This window comes from Solanum tuberosum, unplaced genomic scaffold (assembly GCF_000226075.1).
Source record: "Solanum tuberosum cultivar DM 1-3 516 R44 unplaced genomic scaffold, SolTub_3.0 scf00040, whole genome shotgun sequence".
Lineage (NCBI taxonomy): Eukaryota > Viridiplantae > Streptophyta > Magnoliopsida > Solanales > Solanaceae > Solanum > Solanum tuberosum.
In genome coordinates, this window is record NW_006238964.1 from 387703 (window position 1) to 410340 (window position 22638).

General features: G+C 35.9%; 3 protein-coding genes and 1 long non-coding RNA gene across 6 annotated transcripts; 2 read left to right on the forward strand and 2 right to left on the reverse strand.

Annotated features, from left to right (window-relative positions):
- Positions 1–2715: 2715 nt before the first annotated feature.
- Positions 2716–11494, forward strand: LOC102581932 (vacuolar cation/proton exchanger 3-like). 3 transcript variants are annotated; one of them, XM_015306723.1, is made up of 13 exons: positions 2716–2888; positions 3053–3123; positions 3211–3493; positions 3629–3696; positions 3787–3815; positions 4739–4935; positions 5152–5364; positions 5588–5722; positions 9478–9594; positions 9666–9719; positions 9962–10078; positions 10269–10362; positions 10945–11494. In XM_015306723.1, the coding sequence occupies exons 3-13, from the start codon at positions 3224–3226 to the stop codon at positions 10947–10949; spliced, it is 1299 nt and encodes a 432-aa protein (XP_015162209.1). In that variant the 5' UTR covers positions 2716–2888; positions 3053–3123; positions 3211–3223; the 3' UTR covers positions 10950–11494. The 3 variants fall into 3 exon arrangements, with proteins under 3 accessions (XP_015162209.1, XP_015162207.1, XP_015162208.1); XM_015306721.1 differs by having other exon boundaries at positions 2717–2888; positions 10939–11494; XM_015306722.1 differs by having other exon boundaries at positions 2717–2888; positions 3214–3493; positions 10939–11172.
- On the reverse strand, positions 7146–9267 carry LOC102581699 (uncharacterized). Its single transcript, XR_366954.2, has 3 exons — positions 9061–9267; positions 8602–8664; positions 7146–7799 (listed from the first exon to the last, which is right to left on the reverse strand). It is a non-coding gene; the product is annotated as an uncharacterized lncRNA (long non-coding RNA).
- Positions 11495–12699: 1205 nt separating the features above from the next.
- On the forward strand, positions 12700–16754 carry LOC102582476 (tyrosine-sulfated glycopeptide receptor 1). Its single transcript, XM_006342816.2, has one exon. It carries the CDS (start codon positions 13012–13014, stop codon positions 16615–16617), a length of 3606 nt encoding a protein of 1201 aa, XP_006342878.2. The 5' UTR covers positions 12700–13011; the 3' UTR covers positions 16618–16754.
- A 1606-nt stretch (positions 16755–18360) lies between these two features.
- LOC102582824 (uncharacterized) lies at positions 18361–19486 on the reverse strand. The gene has a single exon (XM_006342817.2). The coding sequence runs from the start codon at positions 19319–19321 to the stop codon at positions 19148–19150; it is 174 nt and encodes a 57-aa protein (XP_006342879.1). The 5' UTR covers positions 19322–19486; the 3' UTR covers positions 18361–19147.
- Positions 19487–22638: the final 3152 nt, after the last annotated feature.

The window sequence follows — 22638 nt, forward strand, 5'->3', positions numbered from 1 at the left end:
CTTTTTCTTTTTAAAAAAATTAGATATAAAAAGTGTTTGAAATAATTTTAAACAAAATTATTTTTTTAATAATTTTTGGGGCCCAGTGCCACATGTTATTTTTTAATTAGCCGTTTTGCCACGTCACCGCAAGTATATCACACACTCTTCATATATTTTGTTGATTATCAAAAAATGCCTAATAAGAACAATTTTTGAATTGGTAAAAGTGTTTAATAGGTACTAGTCTTAGTTGAGGTGTCTAAGTGAATTATGCGGACAACTTTAAGGGGCCGCTGATGACTTAAGCCATATAAATTTGAATATGACAAACCAAACAAGCAATAAAAACTAATTCCATCATAACTTATCCCAACATAATTTGTATTCAAACCAAACCATCCTTGACTAACTAAATTCCATGCGCTGAATTGTTATTCTTTATTGCATATATATTTGTTGGCATTGAGATCAATTCATCTTTTATTCTGCTCACCATCTCACTAGTCATTTAACTCATATAGTTTTTTAATCATCTTTTTGATAAAGATTAATAATAACATGATTAATAAAATTTCACAAATGAAATATATATATATAGAATATACATAAATCTTATTTCGAAAGGAAAATATTTTTAATACTCTCAATTCAAAAAGAAACTAAAAAAAGCATAAATAACTTATAGTAACAATAGCAAAATATTAAGATAAATGAATGAAAGAAACAATCAGTAGCACTAATTTAGAGTTGTCAATATGGGATGATCCACTCCATCAGGGTTAATCCATACATGCTTTACAATTTGACGGGCCATGTTGGGTTAGCCCATTTTTATGTGGGCCAGAAAATAGTCTGCCCAGCCCACAAGTGGATGGGCTACGGAATTTACCGGGCCAGCCCTCTTTTCTTACAGATATATTTTTTTATAATTTCTTAAATTAAATTATAATTTAAAAATATTATCATAAATATCGATTAGTGTTACTACTTGTTAATCAAATATACAAATAAAACTATCTATATAATATTTATTAAGTTTGATTTCAAGTAAAACCATAAATAGCTAAATAGAAATATTAACCTAATTGTTTTCCAATGATCATAATAAAACACAAAAAACTATGATAATATTTCATAGGTTATGGCCTATGTAGTGATTCCCTAGAAATTTTAAGAACTTTATTTTATGTAGTACATATTTTATAAACATAATTTGTATTTAAATTGTAATATTTCAAACTTTAAACAGATTTTGAGTGTAGACTCTTGTTATTTTTAATACTCGATTTTATTTTTATTTTTTAATTATTTTTTATTTGGCCCACGGGCCGGCCCTATCCATATTTCTCAAGCTCCACAAATCGACAGACTTATTCAGGCCGGGCTAAAAAAAACTCTTTTCTTAAGTGGGCTTCAAAAATCGTAGCCCAAACCTATCAAATCATGGGTTAGGCCAGGCCGGTCCAACGGGCCTAGCCTATATTGACGGCTCTAAGCACTATAGTTCTTAAAATAAGCGAACATAAAAAAAAGTACAAGATACTTTTTTTATTATCAAAAGATACAAGATACAAATGAAAAAATATACTAATGCCCTAGTAGGGAAAAAAAATACGCTCGATAACCTTCTAAATCTTTTACTTTGATACTCGATTTTTACAGCCTCCTATAAAAAATTATGTCACGGTAAGGCGAAGTTGTGTTATATCTTGCCTAATTACTTCTCCTTGAGACTTTTTTTAGCCTGCCTCTCCCTTACCATATAAGTGGTATCACATCCAACCTCTCATACCACTCAACATATCTTATGACCATGTCTAAAACATATATTAACTTCTCTTCCCATATCTTGCCTATAACATGTATAGTTCACTTCTATCTTGTTTTGAATCTCTTCATTTCTAAGCTTAACTCTCTAGTTATGCCGACACATTCACCTCAACATCCTCATTTTTGCAACTATCATTTTCTGGACATAAGTTTTCTAACTGACTGACATTTCGCCCACACAACATAGTCGGTCTAACCATCACTTTGTAGAACTTATCCTTAAATCTTAACGACACATTCTTATCTCCAAAACACCAGATGTGGATCTTCATTCATCCCGCTTCAATATGACGTGAGACATCATTGTCAATCTTTCTATTTCCTTGAATTACTGAATCCAAATACTTAAAACTTTTTCTCTTGGAACGACTTGCCTATCAAGCCTCACGTCTTCCTTCATGAGCTACATCATTAAATGTGCAGTTCACACTCCTCGACTTGAAATTTTTAAATTTTAGAGTTGTTTTTAAACCTTGAGTGAGAAAAGTCACTATTGTTTATCTTTGGAATGTCATTAATTATTTATTCGGTTTGAACCGAAAATTTTCCTATATATGAATCAAAATTAGTCTTGTTTTATTTTTAATTAAAGATTTCTGGATGAAAATATAGGAAGTGTAGATAATTATTTTGTTAGTATTATATTTATTATCCAGAAAAGGGGTTGTGGGTGTGTAGTGGGAAAAGATGTAATTGGCTAATCCAACATGCAATGTTCTTCTTAAATACTCCTAAATAATTGAGTCAGTGGGACACGTAGCCACTTTGGCATGTAACCCTTTCGATCTCCACCTACAAATTAAAATATCCTTCAATCAATTCTTGATTTGATTACTTGAAAATTACTCACTACTAATCATAATTATAATAAATTGTTTATTTCAAAAATGAATTAAGCGCTTCTTCCACGAACCTTCGTCTTATTTTTTCCTACTATAATGTCTCGTCATATTTCCATTTCCATCGCCGGCTCCCTTCTTCAACACAAACCTCTTTTTGTTGTTACTCTAACTAAATTAATTACTAATTTTGCGTTCAAATCAGTTCCATTAGCCGTCTTGTTGATTTTTTCTCTGGTAAATATGTTCAATCTTTATACTACTATCGTTGTGTCTGGTTATGCTTGCTTTTATCTTTTATGGCAAATCTTGATCTGGTCTATTTCTCTGAATCAACTTCAAATTTTTCTTTCTTTTTTTTCCCTTATTGCATACTTTTCTGACTAATCTTGTTTTCCCAGCTGACCTGCTTTGACTAGTTGCTGAACTGGTCTCTTTTGGTATATTTGTGTTTTGAGCATCTTCCATTAAGGTACTGTTCTATTTGAGAAAGAATTACAACTTCAATAAGTATGCCCAAGTTTTTGTTTGGTCAATTATTCAGACCTTCATGTTTCAGGAGATTGTTGAAAATGGGATCTGCTGGGGAGAAGTTAGACCTTGAACTTGACGAGGAGATTCCGTTTAGCTCATCCCAGGGAACTATCAAAATAGACAGTCTGCATTATGAGGCACCTCATATTGCATCACCCAGAAGCTATCGCTCTACTAGGGTCTTAAGAAAGATGTATCAGATCAGCCTTCTAAGGAGTATATACATTGTTATTATCAAAGCAAAGATCAATGTGTTACTTCCTTTTGGCCCCCTGGCCATATTGCTTCACAATCTTACAGGAAAACATGTAATCATTGTTTTTAAGCTCTCTTCATATGCATATTTTTGATACTTCTTACAAGGATGCTGAATATAGACCATGTTGTTTTCTTCCTTATAATTATGCTTATCTCTGTGTTTTGTGTACAATTTGATCTTTCAGACTTGGGTCTTTTTCTTCAGTTTACTGGGCATTACACCTTTAGCTGAGCGCTTGGGCTATGTGACTGAGTAAGCTTGTTCTCTCCAAGTTAGTATAGTTCACTTCTGCTGCTATTCTTGTTTGTGCTCTTATTGACCTTCTTAATCCTCTTGTTACAGGCAGCTCGCGTTCTATACCGGGCCAACAGGTACTCACTCCCTTTTAATTATTTGTTTCATTTGTTCCTCCATTTCTATTTTCTATTTAAACACACTAGTTTCAAGCATGCCCTTTCGATTTCAAAAGATTCAGTCATGCTCCTATTAATTGAATTAGTCTGGAGAATTAAGTTAAGCTTCTCAAAATGCTTGCCATAATTAGTGCTTTTGTCAAGTTGGTATGCAGTCACCAGACTAAAAGAATCTGAATATGGTATCTAAGGTGAATTTAGTAGTGGCACTGAGTGAGCAGCAGTTCTATTCAACTCCGAACTGCAAAAGGCATTTAGATGAATGTAATATGTTGAACATAACACATCTTAAGTGGGGATGATTTAATGCAGTATCATTTAGTGGAAGTTCTGATGGAAAAACACTGCTGCAACATGTTTACCATGTTCTTTGCGCTTAGAGTCTTCTCTTTTGTTTGAGAAGGCTTGTGAGAAACCTGCTGCACTGCTGTATAATTGTGAATTAGTTTCTCATGCACTTATTAAAAGGAAAAAAGGAAAGACGTCATAAGATCTTACAGAGTCACTATACACAAGCTATTTCATTCTGTATCCAGGCTGGCTGAAGTATTTTGTTTTTGTCTGTTCCTATGAAATTACTTAGCAAGCTTCTGAATAATTGCTCATATGTTACTGATTTCCTTACTGACGCTAGTTGGATTGGTCGTCAGTTTCTTGTATCTTTTAAAATGGTTTTTATGCTTTGCAGTGCTTGAACTTTGTCTCATTGACCTTTGGTGGAATAGTGCATCATGTTGTTTTGATATTGTACATTGTATATTTGTTGAAACGAGTCAGTTACATGTGTGCTGTGTCTAATCTGTGGAGCCCATGACCACACCCCACTCCCACCACGTATTTATCGTTTTCTTAACAGCACACTATTTTTTTCTGATTTATAGTTGGGGGCCTTCTGAATGCTACATTTGGAAATGCAACTGAAATGATAATCTCGCTATATGCATTGAACAATGGAATGATGCGGGTTGTTAAACAGTCCTTGCTGGGTTCCATTTTATCAAATATGCTGTTGGTACTTGGCTGTGCCTTCTTCAGTGGTGGAATTATTCATCACCAGAAAGTTCAGGTGTTCAATAAGGTGATCATATTCTTCTGAGTCATCTACTCACGTCCTTGAATACATCTGTAATGAAGTTAACGGCCTTTTATTGATGAATTAAATAAAACTGAAAGTTAATACAATAAAATTCACATTTTATGAGCAATGGTTCAGTGTGATCTCTTATCATAATGTAGCCATTAAGTGCCTCTCTGCTTTAATGTGTAAACAGTCATTGAATTTGAAATGTTTCAGGCTGCTGCCATTGTGAACTCAGGATTATTGTTGATGGCAGTCATGGGTTTGTTATTTCCAGCTGTACTTCATTTCACCCACACAGAATTGCATTTTGGCAAGTCACAGTTGGCTCTTTCAAGATTTAGCAGTTGCATAATGCTGGTAGCATATGCAAGCTACCTATTCTTTCAGCTCAAGATTCAACCAAATCTGTATAGCTCTGTGAGTGAGGTAGATGGTCTAATTTTAGTTGTCTGATTTTCTTTAGGTTCCCTGTTTCTGTTTCACTACATTATGTTTTTCGCTGTAGTAATCAAATGTCTAATATGAGGTCTGAAGAGTGCACATATTTCGGATAGTTTTCGAGATGAATTTATACCAAAATATGTGATTGTTATTTTTTATTGCTGTAAATGATTTGTCAGATCTAATAGTTTCTCTGATATGTATACAGGATGAAGAACACAATTCAGCAGATTCTGAAGAGGAAGAGGCGCCTGAGATAACCCAGTGGGAAGCTATTGGGTGGCTTGCTGTTTTGACAATATGGATATCAGTGCTGTCTGGATATCTAGTAGATGCCATCGAGGTGATCTATTTGCCTTCCTCCTTTTCCCTTTCTTTTTCCTTTTCTTTTTCTTTTACGGTAAGCTGTTTTTATATACCAGTTTTATAAAGGTATATCTACCTCCTACTTAACTTTAGATGTTTCCTTTTAAGGTTATCAGAGAAAAAATTACATGATAATAAATAACCTCGTGCAGTAGACCTCCAGAAATTGACTGCCTTAATTTTTTTTGTCTAATCCTCATGATGCCTTTTGGTTCCACTGGAAAGCCCACACTACAAAAAGGTTCGCTACTTATTGGACATGGGAATTGTGAATGGAAGGTAGGGATTCAAATTGTGTGTCCTTCGTCCCGAGGGTCTGTTAAAAGTGAAACAAAAGTGTTTAATTTGCCTTTAGGAAAATTAGATCAGAAAATCAATCTATGTAGCACAGATCCACAAGGGGGTAATGTTGAGCATGCACGTGAAGACATCAGGGCATGAAAATAATTAATGGAACATGACAATAGTTGGATATAGTATCATAAATATTGAACAAATATTAGTAACTATTAAGCACCCAAGGGTGTGGCTTCAAAGTACCTGGTGCCTGTGTTGTTGGGAGGCAGCCACTTGGTGGGTAATTGAGGTGCGCACAAGCTGGGTGGGAGATTAGATTTATTTTTTAAAAATGCTAACCTGCTGAAGAGCAGGAAACAACACATAACAAAAATACATAATCCATAGATTCTAGTGCATATGTGTATGCACAAGATACAAAATAAAATATATATTTGAACATTAAAAAAGATACTATAATGTAGTAAGCAATTTAAAATGTTGACAGAGCAGTAATTGAGAGAACCAGTAGATCAGTAGAAAATTAACTAGGTGTATTCCTACTTCACCAGGTAAAGAATGACAAGATAGAGCCACACAAAATGAACGGGGCTTGTCCCTTCTTTTAACCATGTGAGAAGCAGCCCAGAACTCTAAAATATAAAAACAGCATTTTGTCTCAAAAAAAACAGCATTTAGTCAAGATATAGAGCAAGAAAAGTTTTGAATGCAATGTCATAGTTGCGAGAGAAGCTTTATTTAACTCTGGCTTAATTGATTTATGCAACATTATGTTGACCATCCCTCTCCTGTCTATCCATTCTATTGACCAAACTCTCTATGGCTTTCTGCATGGAGGCAAGTACCCCAGCAGTAGCATTCTCCTGCGATGTCGGAGGTGGACTAGCGCTCCTTTCTGGAGTGACCTCCCTTGAAGTCCTAATAGTGGTGTTGCGGTTCCCTATGGTAGCATAACGAACCTCTCCTCGACCAGTTCTGCGGGCTCTGTCCCTTCCCCAAGTTGAGGAAGTTGGCTGCCTAGCCGAAGTGACATTAGGCGCCTCAGAAACACCTGTTGTAGCTCTGCCATTAGATAATCGGGTTCGAGCCATCTGGTTAACAGAACGAATAATGTTAGATTAATCTAGTTGGCCCTAAACGTCACACACATAAGCAGGAATGAGAAAGAAGGACAAGACACATCCTATCACGTCCTCGCAGAATCACGATTATAGAAATGGCTGGCAACATAACCATAATTGAGATTCTACTACTAACGTGTGCTCCATAGGTCATAAGAATAACTTAGGGCTCTGATACCAACTTTGTCACGACCCAATTAAGGATCATGACCGGCGCTAAGGGGGAGAATCCCAAAGCAAGCCTCACCAGAACTCTACAGAAAATCGGGCAGAGTTTCCTTTGTTTTTAGGCCTATCCTGGATTTTTCCTGTCTCAGAATTTCACAACACAACTAATAGCAACTATAAACCACCATTTAATATCCATCAATGATCAAATTGTTGCGCAATAAAACCAATTCATCTCCAAATTTCGGAAAAAAAATTCTAAACTAGTCACTTAACTACAATTCGAAGGACTAATATTGACTCAATCAAAAGAATGACAAATGGAGCAACTCTAAGAGTTTTTAAAAGAAACTAAATAAACTTAACAAATCAATAGCTCTCTTGCCACGCGAAGCAATGCGGGGCTCACCAGATGCTACCAACTCACACGCTAGTTAATGAAATCCTCTTCAATACCACTTGAATTCTCTGTAAAAACAAATAGCGAGGAGTGAGACGCTAGCTCAGTGAGTAATAATACTTAACTACAACCGTTTTAATGAGGGACAAGTCAGAAAGCATGCTAGTGTAATAGTTATGATGATGAAACAATGCTCTTTCAGAAACAATAACAATATTCAACCTTAGGTGCCTCATATAAGCAAAATCAATGTAAATACATAATAGCAAACTCAGAAAAAGAACATTTTCATATCAAATCTTATAGTTGGGAGGTTTCCAATGATGAATCATGTAATCAGTGTGGTCTTCTCCTTAAGAAGTAACCAATAATAGTGAACTCCTCATAAATGAGTTAGTTATTCATATCAGTAGATCCCTACTCGAGGGATATCAGTAACAGTATACTAGTTCTACCTTTCCACTAGCAAGGGCTTTATCAGTAATCAGAACTACAAGGTGCACCAGGTCTAACGAACCCGCCGTTAGCTACGGGATTCATCAAGGTCTACTCCCATTTATATTTTTCTTGTAATAAGTAAAAACAATTCAAAATCGAACAACGCATTTAAATCTTATCAAATCATATCATTTCAAAGTTTAACAATCACTTGTCAAAATACTATTTCTCAAATAAGTGTAAAACCTTTTCAATATCAGTAATCATATCTTATACGAATGATATCATCTCAAATAATCTTTTCAGTATCATATCCAGTAAAAGACTTGTCCCACATGCAAGTTCAAAACATTCAATAACACATTTACTTTATAAACCATGTGAAAGTCATGCAAGTTATAAAACATCAATTGTGGTAAGATTACTACTCACTGTACTTGTGTTGAGTTACCAAGCTTGCCACTCAATCACTCCGTACGAATTCCTTTGGTCAATCTATAATCACATTCATAATAATTTCGTGTTAACTCCTTCATTTAGGTAATTTATACTACATTTTAAAAAAAGAAAAATCCAGCTCTATGGGTTTCATGACTGATTCGAAATCTGCCCAATCACTTAATTAGTGCTTTAATCACACACATTAGTCTCTTCTTGGTCAATTCTCGCTGTAAAAAGATCAACCTAACCTTACTGCCCAATTACTCTTATTGCATATAAGCCCAATACCAAAGTTTATAGTTCAAATCATTGACTATATTCACTTGGTTCATAAGAATGAAATAAATTTCCTCTTTTTCTTCTAAACCCATGTTTCTCAACTTCCCAATTCCCAATCTTATAGTCATGGAAGATACAAATTCAACCTTTAGACTAAGTTAAGAAACTTACCTTCTTCTCGTTCTTCTTCTTCTTCCACCTCTCTCTTTAGTTTGAGAGCTAAGGCTTTCAATTTAAATTTATGTTTCTCCTTCGTTCGTTCGCTCACTATAGAACAAGAAGAGTCCTTTTTTTTTTTTTTTCTTCTTTTGATCCCTGAAGTTGCAGCGTTGCTGCTGCTTCTGTTAGGGCTTTCAGCCCCTTTTTTTAAAAAAAATTCTGATCCTCTCTTCTTTTTTTAAAAATGAGAGCTAAATGACAATTATGCCCTTATTTTAATATAGGGTATTACATATAGTCTCCCATAAGCACCTAATAAAGTTGAGCTATGTGCATAATGCAAAAGGGCTCAATATTAGCTTTTAATCCTTTAGTGGCAATTTTTTGTTTCTTCATGGTAATTTATCTATTTCACTAATATTCTTTCAGGGTGCATCTGACTCGTTGAACATGCCGATGTCCTTTATTAGTGTCATCTTGCTTCCAATCGTAGGAAATGCGGCAGAACACGCCAGCGCAATCATGTTCGCAATGAAAGATAAGCTTGTGAGTTCTATAAAACTATATCTGCTTTCTCTTTTGCTCCAAAACAGTTACTAATGTATCCTTGTTGGCAGGACATCACACTTGGAGTTGCAATTGGGTCTTCTACTCAGATATCAATGTTTGTGGTAAGACATTTAATGCATTCCAACTATCCGAGATAGCTTTTTAAATTGTGGGATAATTTTTTATTTTTTTTTAGAAAAATATTTAGAGATCCTTATAAGGACCTTCCTATTTCTCCTGAGAGCACATAGTATTTCTGTGTCACTGTTAAATTTGGGGAAGCCAGGTTATATTTATTCAAGATAGATGATAGAGTTTACGCATTTAGTTGATAATTTCATATCTCGTGCTGTTGAAAATGCAGATACCGTTTTGCGTTGTCGTTGGTTGGTTTATGGGAAAGCCCATGGACTTGAATTTCCAATTATTCGAGACCGCTACACTCTTCATCACAGTGCTAGTCGTGGCATTCATGTTGCAGGTTCGGCATTCTACCCAGTTCTTTCTTAACATCCCTCACTTTCATCTCCCTCCCCCACCTCAGCCCTCCACCCCCAAAGAAAAAAAAGACAGAGACAAGAAAATTGTTCATATTTCCCTGTAAACTTGGTTCCTGGACCGTCAAATGTAGGCTTGTCACTAACTTCTGATGTTGCTTTTACACAATGTAGGAAGGCACATCAAACTATTTTAAAGGGTTGATGCTGATCCTATGCTATCTGATTGTTGCTGCAAGTTTTTTTGTTCACGTTGATCCATCCAATGGTAGGTCCCTAGTTTCATTCTTTTTTCCTTGTTCCCTTTGAAGCCTGAGCATCCTTTAAATCCATTTCCTTAATAATTTTCTAATACACAGTTGAGCACTTTGCTGTTTCTCCTTTCACATGGCTTCATTATCATTACCTTTTTTGTGCAAAACTTGTTGGCTTTATCTACTACCACCAAGGTTTAAGCATTTGATTAATAAGGAATGATTTTCACTCTCTTGAACTTAGTTTTAAATTGCCATGATAATCATGCAAACTAAACATTAACAAATATCGTGTTCATAAATTAGAAAGGAGAAAAAGGGTTACAAATATCATCACTGTTTGGTCACCCTTAATGAGTCCTGAAATGAGTTTTGTTTAATGGTAGATTCCCTTTTCTCATGCCCTCTTTCTTTAGCTGCATATTAGGCTTTAAGTGGGACTTGCAAATATGAAATGTTTGTTCTGACATTGGTGAGTTGAGGCTTTGATGAATTAAGATCCTGCTCGTCTTGACCACTGTCATTATATAACCAAATCCCAAGATCACAAAAATTGGTAATTAACCTTTGTTGCAATGGACTTGGTGTAGATGCAGACTAAGTAGCCATGGTTTTACCCATGCCTCGGCCTAATGAGCACCTCGACTCCTGGCAATGAAATGAACATCAATGAGGCTGGCCAGCTGCACTACCCAAATGATGTTTGGGATGGAGGAATGAAGGGACTTGCTTGTTACAACGATATGTTCAAATTAGTTCGGTATTGACTTCTTGAATGTTTATCCATGTTGTATCCTTTTTCTCTAGCAGACAAACAAATCCAATTATTCCCAGCAATGCAAGAAAGCTGGTTTTAGTCTTCCACTTAGAGAAAAAAAAATAGAAGGGGTGAAGGTATAAATCTCATATATTTATTCTTTTCTTTCTTTCTTCAAATTGTTGTTCCAAATGTTAGTGTTACGAGATGTAATAATTGTAAAAAAAGAATCCATAGAAATCCAAGATGTCTCTGCTTGATATCAATGTGTTGCAAGCAGATATTTTTTCACTTCACTCTTGCACACTAGGGTGTTTTTCATCTGTGGTTTTCATTTGTTGTCTTGTGAACTATTGGAGTTAAGTGAAAATGATGTAATGCTGTACCTACATACCTATTGAATGCAACATCCCCTCCCCAAAACCATTTAACATAATAGAAAAGGAAAAGAGAAGAAAAAAGAAGGGAAATCTGCTGTGCAATTAATATTTGAATACATACATGGATAAAATGTGGTCCAGGATGCTAAGAAGATGCAGTGGTTTTCACTGGATAAGAGTAAGTTTCAGCATTTCTGGTAGATCAAAATTAGATGGAAAAGGAAGATGGTCTGACTCTGACCTTTGACTGGACTCGAATAAGTTGTTAGCATCTGCTTCTATCTGTCAAGGAACATTTGGTTTGAAAATGGGACAGTCTTCTCTTTAGGCTTTCCTTTTAGTCTCAGTAATATTTTAATCTGGGGTTGGCGCAAGGGACTGAATAATTTGAATTCGCGTGGTAAAGAGTCTGTTTATTTTTCAAAGCACAAACTTTGAAACGTTTTGTTTCATGTGGTTTAACTTTTACCATGTGACAGACATGGTCCAACTGTTATATTGTCAGTGTGAATCTGTCATGTGAGAAGATATTGGGTGTTCCTGTATGAGATATATATGTTTGCTAAAGTGTGCGATTCCTATCTGATGGTGTTCCCCCCACTATACTCATAAGCCATAATAATTCCTTTGACAAAATCACAGGGGATTATTTGTGATGATTATTATTATTATTGACTTTTGAACAATTATTTGATCCCCTTTCCTCTCACCATCATGCGCAAAAATAGTACACACTCAGTGCACGGTAATGGATTATGATTACTCAAAGGGTGAAAATGACGACTCCACTTGAAATAAATTGGATTTGGTTTTCAAGATTCTGTATCACAACAGTTGAGGTCCCTTAGCAGCATCGATTGGCCAAAGAAATATTTTTTTAAGTCTGTTCTGGAAAGAATTACTCTACACCTTTTTATAAAAAAAATTCTAGATGATGACTTGAGACGCTGTCAAACTCCGTGGATTCAGGACTCTACCTTTCTTGGAATTTCCAATAAGCAGACATTGAAAGTTGTCTATATCAACCATATAATCAATCCTTATTTTACTATATATTACTAACAATTATGTTTAGTTGGCTATATTTTTACTCCCTTGTCGAAGTAAAACAAATAAAATAATTGGATGGATCGGGAAACCCATTGAATGGTCAACGGATCAGGTGATGTATTTATTATTTTTAAAATCAACACGATGCCAAATAATGTATATATACACAGAGATAACAGTTGAAGAACATAACATGTGACTATAATACAGAGAAAAGTCAGTTACATAAATAAATTAAAACCAAAAGAGAGGAAAAAAAGACAGAGTAAGTGATTCTTCCTCCATCTCTAAAGGTCTGGCTTTATTATCTGAAACATTTTCCACCTCTCAAATATTACTACCCATAGGTCATAGGATAGCAACAAATCCATAATTGCTGATAGGTGCAAAAGCTACTTTTGAGAAGCCATAATATAATCTGTTAGTTAGTGCAAGTGGGGGCATAAATATGGAGGAATTGAGGAGAGGAGAATAGTATGGTAAAGTCTCTCTCTCTCTCTCTCTCCCACGTATATTACACGCTTTCAAATATCCATAGAATAAACAAAGTCCACCAGCCATCTATCTATCTAGCCGTCCCAAAAAGTAAACGCTTTATTTCAAAAACTCATACCTCACCTTTTTGCTACATAAAAATTGCACCTTGTCAACATCAACTACACTCTCTCTCTTCTCTTCATGGGGTTAGACTAAAGTCTGCACGATCAACAGGACAAAGAATTGCCAAAAAAATACCCACATGGTTGATTGGAGTATCTTGGCATCTTCAACTGTCTTTCTTCTTCATCTTTAGTTGTCTAAAAATAATAATGATCATGGATAATAAAGACAGCCGCCACCAATCTGGTCTGACATATCATCAATTTCGAGCAGCCATGCTTCTTACTTCCTTTCATTCTTCTTCTTCTTTACCCCACCATAAATCTTTCTATCCAATAATATTGATAGTTGTTCTACTTCTTTCTTCTATTGCTACCATCTGTCATGCTTCCTGCAATCAGCTTGATCGTGACTCTTTGTTATCATTCTCTGTTGGTATCTCTTCACCTTCTCCTTTGAATTGGTCCTCTTCCGAGGATTGCTGCACCTTGTGGGAAGGTGTTGGTTGTGATGATAATGGCCGAGTAACCGCTCTCTGGCTTCCCTCAAGAAGCCTTTTTGGAAACATAACCCCTGCTATTGCAAATTTGAGCAAACTCTCTCAACTCAGCCTGTCAAATAATCGATTTTTTGGTCCCCTCCCAGATGGATTTTTCAAGTCATTTAGTAGCTTGCAGATCATTGACTTGAGTTATAACCGTTTATCAGGACGATTGCCGCTATCAGATAGATTGCCATCACCCATCAAGACAGTAAATCTCTCTAGCAACCACTTCAATGGGACAATTCTATCATCATTTCTCGAGCCAGCAATTAATTTAGAGAGTTTCGATATTAGCAACAATAGCTTCTCTGGTCCAATACCCTCCTTTATTTGCAGCTACTCAGCCGCTGTCAGAGTTCTTGATTTCACTTCCAATGACTTCAGGGGCCAGATGCCCCAAGGGTTTGGGAGTTGCTCCAGTTTGGTTACTTTGAGAGCAGGATTCAACCATCTTTCGGGATTCATTCCTGATGATATTTATAGTGTGTCAACACTGCAAGAAATCTCTTTACCTGGCAATAAATTTTCTGGACCCATCCCAGAAAGCATTGTCAACCTTGTCAACCTCAGAATCCTCGCACTCTATGGCAATGAATTGACAGGTTTGATCCCTCAAGATATTGGAAGGCTCTCCAGATTGGAACAGTTGCTCCTCCATATAAACAATCTAAATGGCACTGTGCCGCCATCGCTGATGACTTGCACCCGTCTCACTGTGCTCAATTTAAGGGTCAACTTCTTGGAAGGTGAACTCTCAGCTCTTGATTTCTCCAACCTTAGTCGACTTGGCATAATCGACCTTGGAAATAACTTCTTCACTGGAAGCATTCCACAAAGCCTTTTTTCATGCAGGTCATTAACTGCAATCCGTCTGGCTACTAACTATCTGACAGGAGATATCTTGCCTGGCGTAACGTCTTTACAAGCTCTGTCCTTCCTCTCGGTTTCCAATAACAGCCTAACCAATTTTGCAGGGGCAATAGAAGTCCTTAAGGGTTGTAAGAATCTTACCACACTAATCCTCACCAAAAACTTTTATAATGAAACGTTGCCTGATAATGGGAACTTGATTGGGTCTGAAGATTTTCAAAATCTCCAAATTCTGGGTTTAGGTGGTTGTAATTTCACCGGACAGATACCCACATGGCTGGTTAAACTTGGGAGGGTAGAGGTTCTAGACCTTTCTATGAATCAAATCACAGGCAAAATTCCAGGTTGGTTGGGGACTTTACAGAATCTATTTTACCTGGATTTGTCTCAGAATTTTCTATATGGAGGCTTCCCAGTTGAACTTACTCAACTGCAAAGACTCGCATCACAAGAGGCTGCTGATCAGGTCGACAGAGGTGCTTTAGAATTGCCTGTGTTTGTTCAGCCAAACAATGCCTCAAATCAGCAATATAATCTACTGTCAAACCTGCCACCAGCTATTTACCTTGGAAACAACAACCTTGATGGCAATATTCCAACTGAGATTGGCCAGCTGAAGTACATTCATGTTCTTGATCTGAGCAAGAACAACTTTACAGGAAACATTCCAGAAACAATATCCAACCTCACTAATCTGGAGAAACTAGACCTCTCTGCCAACAACCTCTCAGGTGAAATTCCTTCTTCACTCAAGGGTCTTCATTTTTTGTCTTCTTTCAGTGTTGCTCACAACAATCTTGAGGGACCTATTCCAACAGGAGGTCAGTTTGATACATTTCCTATCACTAGTTTCTTAGGTAATCCAGGACTGTGTGGTCAAATCCTGCAGCACCCTTGCCCTGATCGATCAGGAACTACACAACCTTCTGCAGTTAGAAAAACCGCAAAAAGGAAAATCTTAATTGGACTCATCCTAGGAATCTCCTTCGGCATTGCCTTCACAGTCATCATCATAGCATTCTGGATATTCTCCAAGAGGAGGATCCTTCCAAGAGGTGACGCCGAGAAAAATGACTTGGAAATTGTGTCCTACAACTCCACTTCTGGATTGTCTGCTGAGATTGGAAAGGATAACAGCATGCTTGTTATGTTTCCAACCAATAAGGATCAGATTAATGATCTCACAATTTTTGACATTCTGAGAGCCACGAATAACTTCAACCAAGCAAACATAGTAGGTTGTGGAGGCTTTGGTCTGGTCTATAAGGCAACTTTAGCAGATGGAACTATGTTGGCTGTTAAGAAACTTTCAGGAGATACGGGTTTAATTGAAAGAGAATTTAAAGCAGAGGTGGAAGTTTTATCCACTGCCCAACATGAGAATTTGGTCTCTCTTCAAGGTTACTGTGTGCATGATGGCTGTAGGTTGCTGATCTATTCCTATATGCAAAACGGAAGTCTGGACTACTGGTTGCACGAGAAAACTGATGGAGCATCCCTACTTGATTGGCCAACTCGACTGAAGATTGCACAGGGGGCAAGTTGTGGGCTGGCTTACATGCATCAGATATGTGAACCACATATTGTTCATCGTGACATAAAGTCCAGTAACATCCTCCTTGATGAAAAGTTTAAAGCGCATGTGGCAGATTTCGGATTGTCCAGAATGATTCTTCCTTACCAAACTCATGTCACCACTGAACTGGTTGGTACCCTCGGCTACATCCCACCAGAGTATAGTCAATCATGGATAGCCACTTTGAGAGGAGATGTCTATAGTTTTGGAGTTGTGATGTTAGAACTCCTGGCTGGCAGAAGACCTGTGGACATGAGCAAACCAAAGATGTCAAGGGAATTGGTTGTATGGGTGCACCTAATGAGAAATGAGGGTAAACAAGAAGAAATATTTGATCCTATACTGAGAGACAAGGGTTTCGAAGAAGATATGCTTCAAGTGCTTGATGTTGCCTGTATGTGTGTCAGCCAGAATCCTTTCAAAAGGCCAACTATAGCAGAAGTGGTTGAGTGGCTCAACAGAGTAGTATCCAACGAGGGAGCACCTAAATAAGGTGGTGGTACACATAAATTTGATGTAGATGTGAGTGTCTGTATAGGTGAACTTTTGCTTTTTACACGTAGGAAGTTAACATATAGGAATAAATGTATAAAGTGAACAATTTCCTCAATAAATTACATTTACGATTTTGCGTCATGGCTAACATTGGATGACAGGTAATGTTAGACATTTAGCAAGTTAAAGATCACAAACTTAGGCAGCATTAGTAACTGGGAATAAGATATGGAGATTCTCATTGGGCAACTTAACTAATTCAGTAATGTGTAAGAATGTAACTCCAATGCAGAAGATACTTGCACAAAAATCCCATAACATATGCAAAAAGAAAGAAACTCCCTAGAGGTTCAGGGATGGAAAGCCAGCATTCAATCTAGTAAAAGCAAACAGAAGAAAAAAGTAGTAGTACCAAATAGCATATTCTTTTTGGGGTTCAACAGTTTCTGGTTGTAGGACAACATGTTTATGTATACATGGGAAAGTACTGAAAATAAGAATACCGAATTGATGTTAGCACAAATTTACCAGTTATGCTCTAATTTCACCTGAAATCAGCTCTGACAAGTTATGCAAAAACTGGTTCGGCCATTTCCACAAGCAGGTTATATGCAAATGAACCCCAAACTCCAAACCAATTTACCCATATTTTCCAACTTAATAAGATAGTAGTACTATTAGTATAAAAATTACATCGAGTTTAAATTGAAGATTTTGAAGGGGTAGAAGTAGCTTTGTTAATATAGTTATTCAACTTAACCTTTTCAATTTACCAACACATTTTTCTGGGAGCAAAATACCCTATTTAGTTTCTCTCTTATTTATCATGATTTTATACTTAAGGGATAAAAATGCATGTGCTAATACATGTCATATATGTGTTGACTTAACATAAACATCAAATATAAATTAAAAAAAACTCCATCAATTTCAGATAGAGATAGGAAGAAAAAGTTATGATGACCAATAACCTTGGAAGTTAAAAGTCGAATATGCTTGTAACAAATTTAATAAGAGGTACTTTAAATTCCACTGCATTGATTCTGTCTACATTGGTAGGGGAATTTAGCAACTTTTGGAAGGCGACGATTATAATTTTAAAGCCCACTATATGCTTTATAACTACTCAAGGGTAAGGGATTAAATGCTTTATTTTAGCACAATAAAACTATTTATGTTTATGTGACAAATGGCATCGAGGGTAGTTTTTATTATTTGGAAGTGAAGATTCCTTTTACATGTTCAAGTGATAACACATTGAGGAACAAAATACTTGTTCAAATATTGCTTGTGGATTATATTTTGTTTTTAAATTTCTCCAAGTTGACTTTCAGGTGATTCAGCCTATGAATGTTGCATGATCCAGTTACACATAATATCAAATATTCCTACAAGTAAAAATCTCTCTCAACTCCAAATCTTTTTGTATATGGGCAACAACGGCTTATAACTAAGCTTGTGATTGAGACATTATATTAGCTGTTAAAATCTCAACTTTAAACCAATTTGCCTATTTACTAATTGTCCATGAAAATATCTTCTCACATTGAACCAACATAGTAGAACCAGGTTGGCGCAACCTAGCTAGTGTCTCATCTGTCAATATAAGACAGCAGCAGCATGTTGATGACCAACCTGGTTTCTAAATCCAACGACACTCTTATCTAATCTCATGTCTGTCTAAAACTAACTTCTTGAGAAATATTTGATCCAAAAAAAAATTGTCACACAAAAGACGACTAAACATACAATCCCTTCTTTTATTCCATTAAGGGCTGCCATCGCAGCCCTCCTTATTTATACAATCATACTAGTAGTAACATGCTAGCACATCACTATGGATGTTTGAATTACTATTCAATTGTCGATATTTATTGAGCTTCTATATTTGCTCCAGACATACTAGAAAAGTCAGGTAAAAACATTGTGGATTGCATCATTACAATTACATATACACTTGTTACATAGTAATAGCCTTTCAGATTATATAGAACAGCTTTGTGTCACCATATGCTTGGAAATGCCCTCTTATCAGCTTCCCCATCCATTTTTTTTTACCCTGATTGTCCAAAAACCTCTGTTTCAAAGTGCCCATCTACAAATCTCCCCTGTAATTTGTTCATGTACCAAAAAAAACCCAATAGAGTTTTACACCTATTGGGTAAAAAATGTGAAGTGGTACACGATCAAAAAGACAAGAGTAACTAGGCAGACTTCTAAGAAACTACGGAAGACAAACAGGACCAATACGACCAAGTGCCTGAGTAGGTAGCCGTGTTGAAGTATGTGACTATCTCGAGAGAGTACACATTTATTTACTTAATTATATCTTCAACACGTCCCCGACCCTCCAGATTCTTTTTCATGATCAAGCACGTGAAAATGATGGATGGAGCCAAAAAAAAGGGGAAAGCACATATGGAAACAAGGTAGACGATGTAGAGTAGGGTTATTTTTGTTGTACGTTTAATTGAAGTAGTGGTAGTAGTAGTTGCGGAGTTAATTTTGGGATTGACGATTGATGAACTTATTCATCCCCTTGAATATACCAACAGAGAAGCATAGTGGCACATCGGCGGAGAATGTAAATCCGGGCTCTTTGTTCTTTAATCAATGAAGCACACTTCCTTGAAATGTTGTTCTTTTTCTTTGATGATCCATTACTGTATGATGACACTTGCTTTACTTGTTGATCAGCCATGATTAATTCTTGATTACTAGTAGTAAAGTTAATAACTTTTGGTTTTGGGAGCGGAGAAGAAAGAAAAAGATTAAGAAAAGAGTAATAAGGGGAAAAAAGCTCAATTGGAGCTGGACCCTGATGGAAAAATGTTGAAAGGAAACAAAGTATTTATACCAAGAAATCAACCAAGGGGGTGGGGGGGTAAACAATGAACATGGTCACTTTGAAAACAGGGGGGGATTTGCATGGAAAGAAGCAGTAGTTTTAAAATCTTGGAGAAAGAGGAGTGAACGTGGGGTATGTATTTTACACTTTGAGGCATAGTAAATTGGAATTCAAGGGATGATTGTTATAATTTGTAGTTACGTGTGTGTTTGATTAGAAAAGTGGTAAAGTGGGCGTGAGAAAAGGAGGGTTGCTTAATCTGGACAAGGCATCCCTATGGGATTTTGAAACACAATGTCGGCTATTTCACTGTACCTTTTGGAGTTCGAGTCCAGATTTCCCAACTCTGGTTCCACCATGGTTCCAACGGCCAATAATTCTTTTTTTTTTGTTACATAGGTACCAGTGTGTTGTCTTGTTATCCATTCATATTAGTAGTCGTAATATTAGTTTTTCTTATCCTTTGATTCCTATTACTATATGAAGATTTCAATTATTTGTATTGTTTTGTTATTTCTTGTACCTTGTTACTTCTTTTTCTGGACTACATCTACATTGGGTATGTTATTATTGTTGTTGTATTCGATATTCAAAATTGGTTGATCTCAACCATCAATTGGAGGTAACGTCCAAAACCCAATCTGCCTTTAACTATATTATTGTTTTAATAATATTAAATCTTAACTCATTAGTCTCCTTAGAGATTTGTTTTATGTACCTCTTCATGAAACTGAAATGTTACCTTCATTTAATTAGAAGAAACCGAGCTGGGTGGGATATTACTCATTTATTTATCTACGTACTAATCTTGTTATACTTGCAAATATCAATATACAATTTTGATAGGATCCCAAATTGTTAGGACCTCAAATCTCAATAGATCTACTTGTTTATACTGTCCAAGTGTTGTAAAGAAAAAGATATGATACAGCTCATCAGAGATCTTTCTCTACTAGTTTATACGATTAGCTCAATGAAGTCCCAATTGACTGCTGCACTCTAACCCTACCATTGGTAGCCTAACTTATACTTCATATCTCTCTATCTTCCCTGCTAAAGATACTTAGTATCTTCATATCTTTCTTTATCACTTGCATAATTTTTACAACGAGTTTTAACTACGGGTTTGGTAGTTTTGTGTTAAAATTGTGTATTTGCATTAAGAAATCTACTTATTGCTCAGAACCAAATTATTTTTTGTAAAATTCAGATCCATAAACTCAAATGCATGTTTAACTTGGATTTTGGAGCCTACAAAATCCTGAATAAATCTGACAAAATGGGTCGGTGAAATAATATGTGAGTTATAAACCCAAAGAAGATCAAATGAAATATCTCAATCTTTAATCACAAATCACAATTGTATTCCCAAGAAATTGGAGAGATTTTGTGATGAAAGAAGAAAATTGTGAAGCGGCAATTAGGACAAGAAGAAGAGAGTACACATTCAGTGAACCAAAAGAGGCTTTTTCTAAGAACATTCCCTTTTTTGTAGATTGTTTCCAACCTTTCTTATCCAAATACAGTGTATGCCCAAGAGTGTAGCTAAAGTTACCCTCATCCCCATCCCCATCCCCATCGTTGTAAGTGAGCAGCAGTTGACTAATCATAATATATAATCTACTTTGCTTTACTAATTACTTGACCCCAACTTCTATTGAAACAATCTCTACTTCATAGCTGTTTTGCGTGCACATCACTCTCTCCACATCTCACTTATAATTAGATATTAAGTTGAAAAGTTGAATGCTTAAATAAAATGACATGGAATCGTTTGTTTGTTAAACTTTAGTATTATTTTTTTGGCCTAAGTCATACAAAATCTTTCAAAGTTGTTTGCATATTTCATTTGAACACCCCAACTAGGGTGAATACCTATAAAACACTTTTACCCGTTTGAATTTGAACACTTTTTTGACAATCAATTAAAAATGTTATATGTGTGTAATACACTCGTGGTGATGTGGCAAATTAACGAATTAACGACATACATGTGGAAATTTGAGGGGAAAAAAAAGAAAAACTATTTTGAAACCATGAACCTTCAATTTGTTCACTGTGTTTCGTCTTTATCTGTGCTAAGCTAAAGGATTTTACTCGTTCACAACTTCAATCATGTATTAATGGAGTATAGAGAGATTTATAATCAACTAATAATTGAGCAGGTTCAAAGCTTCATAAAGGTCAAGGGTGAAAAAATGTGCAACTCCTTTATTCAAACTATCGCCGTCCACTCACCGTCATCATCATCGTTCCTCTTAATTCAACTATTAATTTTTTTCAGATCTGATTTTAAAAAGATATGATACATTTGGGTTTAGATATTTATTTTTCAGGAAGAACAAAGGGAGGGAAGGAGGAATAGAGTAGTGATAGTGTGGGTATCCATTTTTTCCGGTGAATAAGATAATGACTGCCAATTTTTTAAGAAAATGAAGGAAGAAATGTAATGGTGTTCTCCAGATGAAATCGACAATGGTAAGGGAGAGGGAGAAGTGACTGAAGAAAAGAGAGAAGAGAAGGGTAGATGATGGTGGGTGGAGGCAGCGGCAATGGTGGGATGGTGGTGGTGTTGGAAGAGTACGGCTATGGAAAAAAGAAGAAGAAAGAGACAAAGAAAGAAGAAGATAGAGATTAAAAATAAAATAAAAGGAGCTATAATATCCCTCCACGCGCTCACTATATGTGTATTACATATTCTTTGTCATGTCAGCAAAAAATGTTTAATAGATATTCATTTTAAACGATAAAAGTATTTAATAGCTACAAACTTTAATTAAGGTGTTCAAGTAAAATATGCAAACAACTTTAAGGGACTCTGTATGACTTAAGCCTATATTTTTTTTAATCTCAATTTACTATGGATACCAACGGTAGGTGAAGCAGTTCAATTGAATTATTGGAAACCGTGTCTATTATGTGGCAAAGAGCCCATTTCGGAAGCTTTCACTGATCTTGGAAACCGTGTCTATTACTCTTGGATATCTATAGCAATCGGGCTTTTTCTGTCTGAAATGGAAAGACATCCTTATATGTATACTAGTGTATATATATGTTTTGTAGAATTCCCATTTAAAAATATTTTAAAAAAAAAAAACTTTTTTCATTATTAGAATTTCTGGTTTCGCCACCAAATACAAATACAAAGGTCATAGTTGTATAGTTGGATC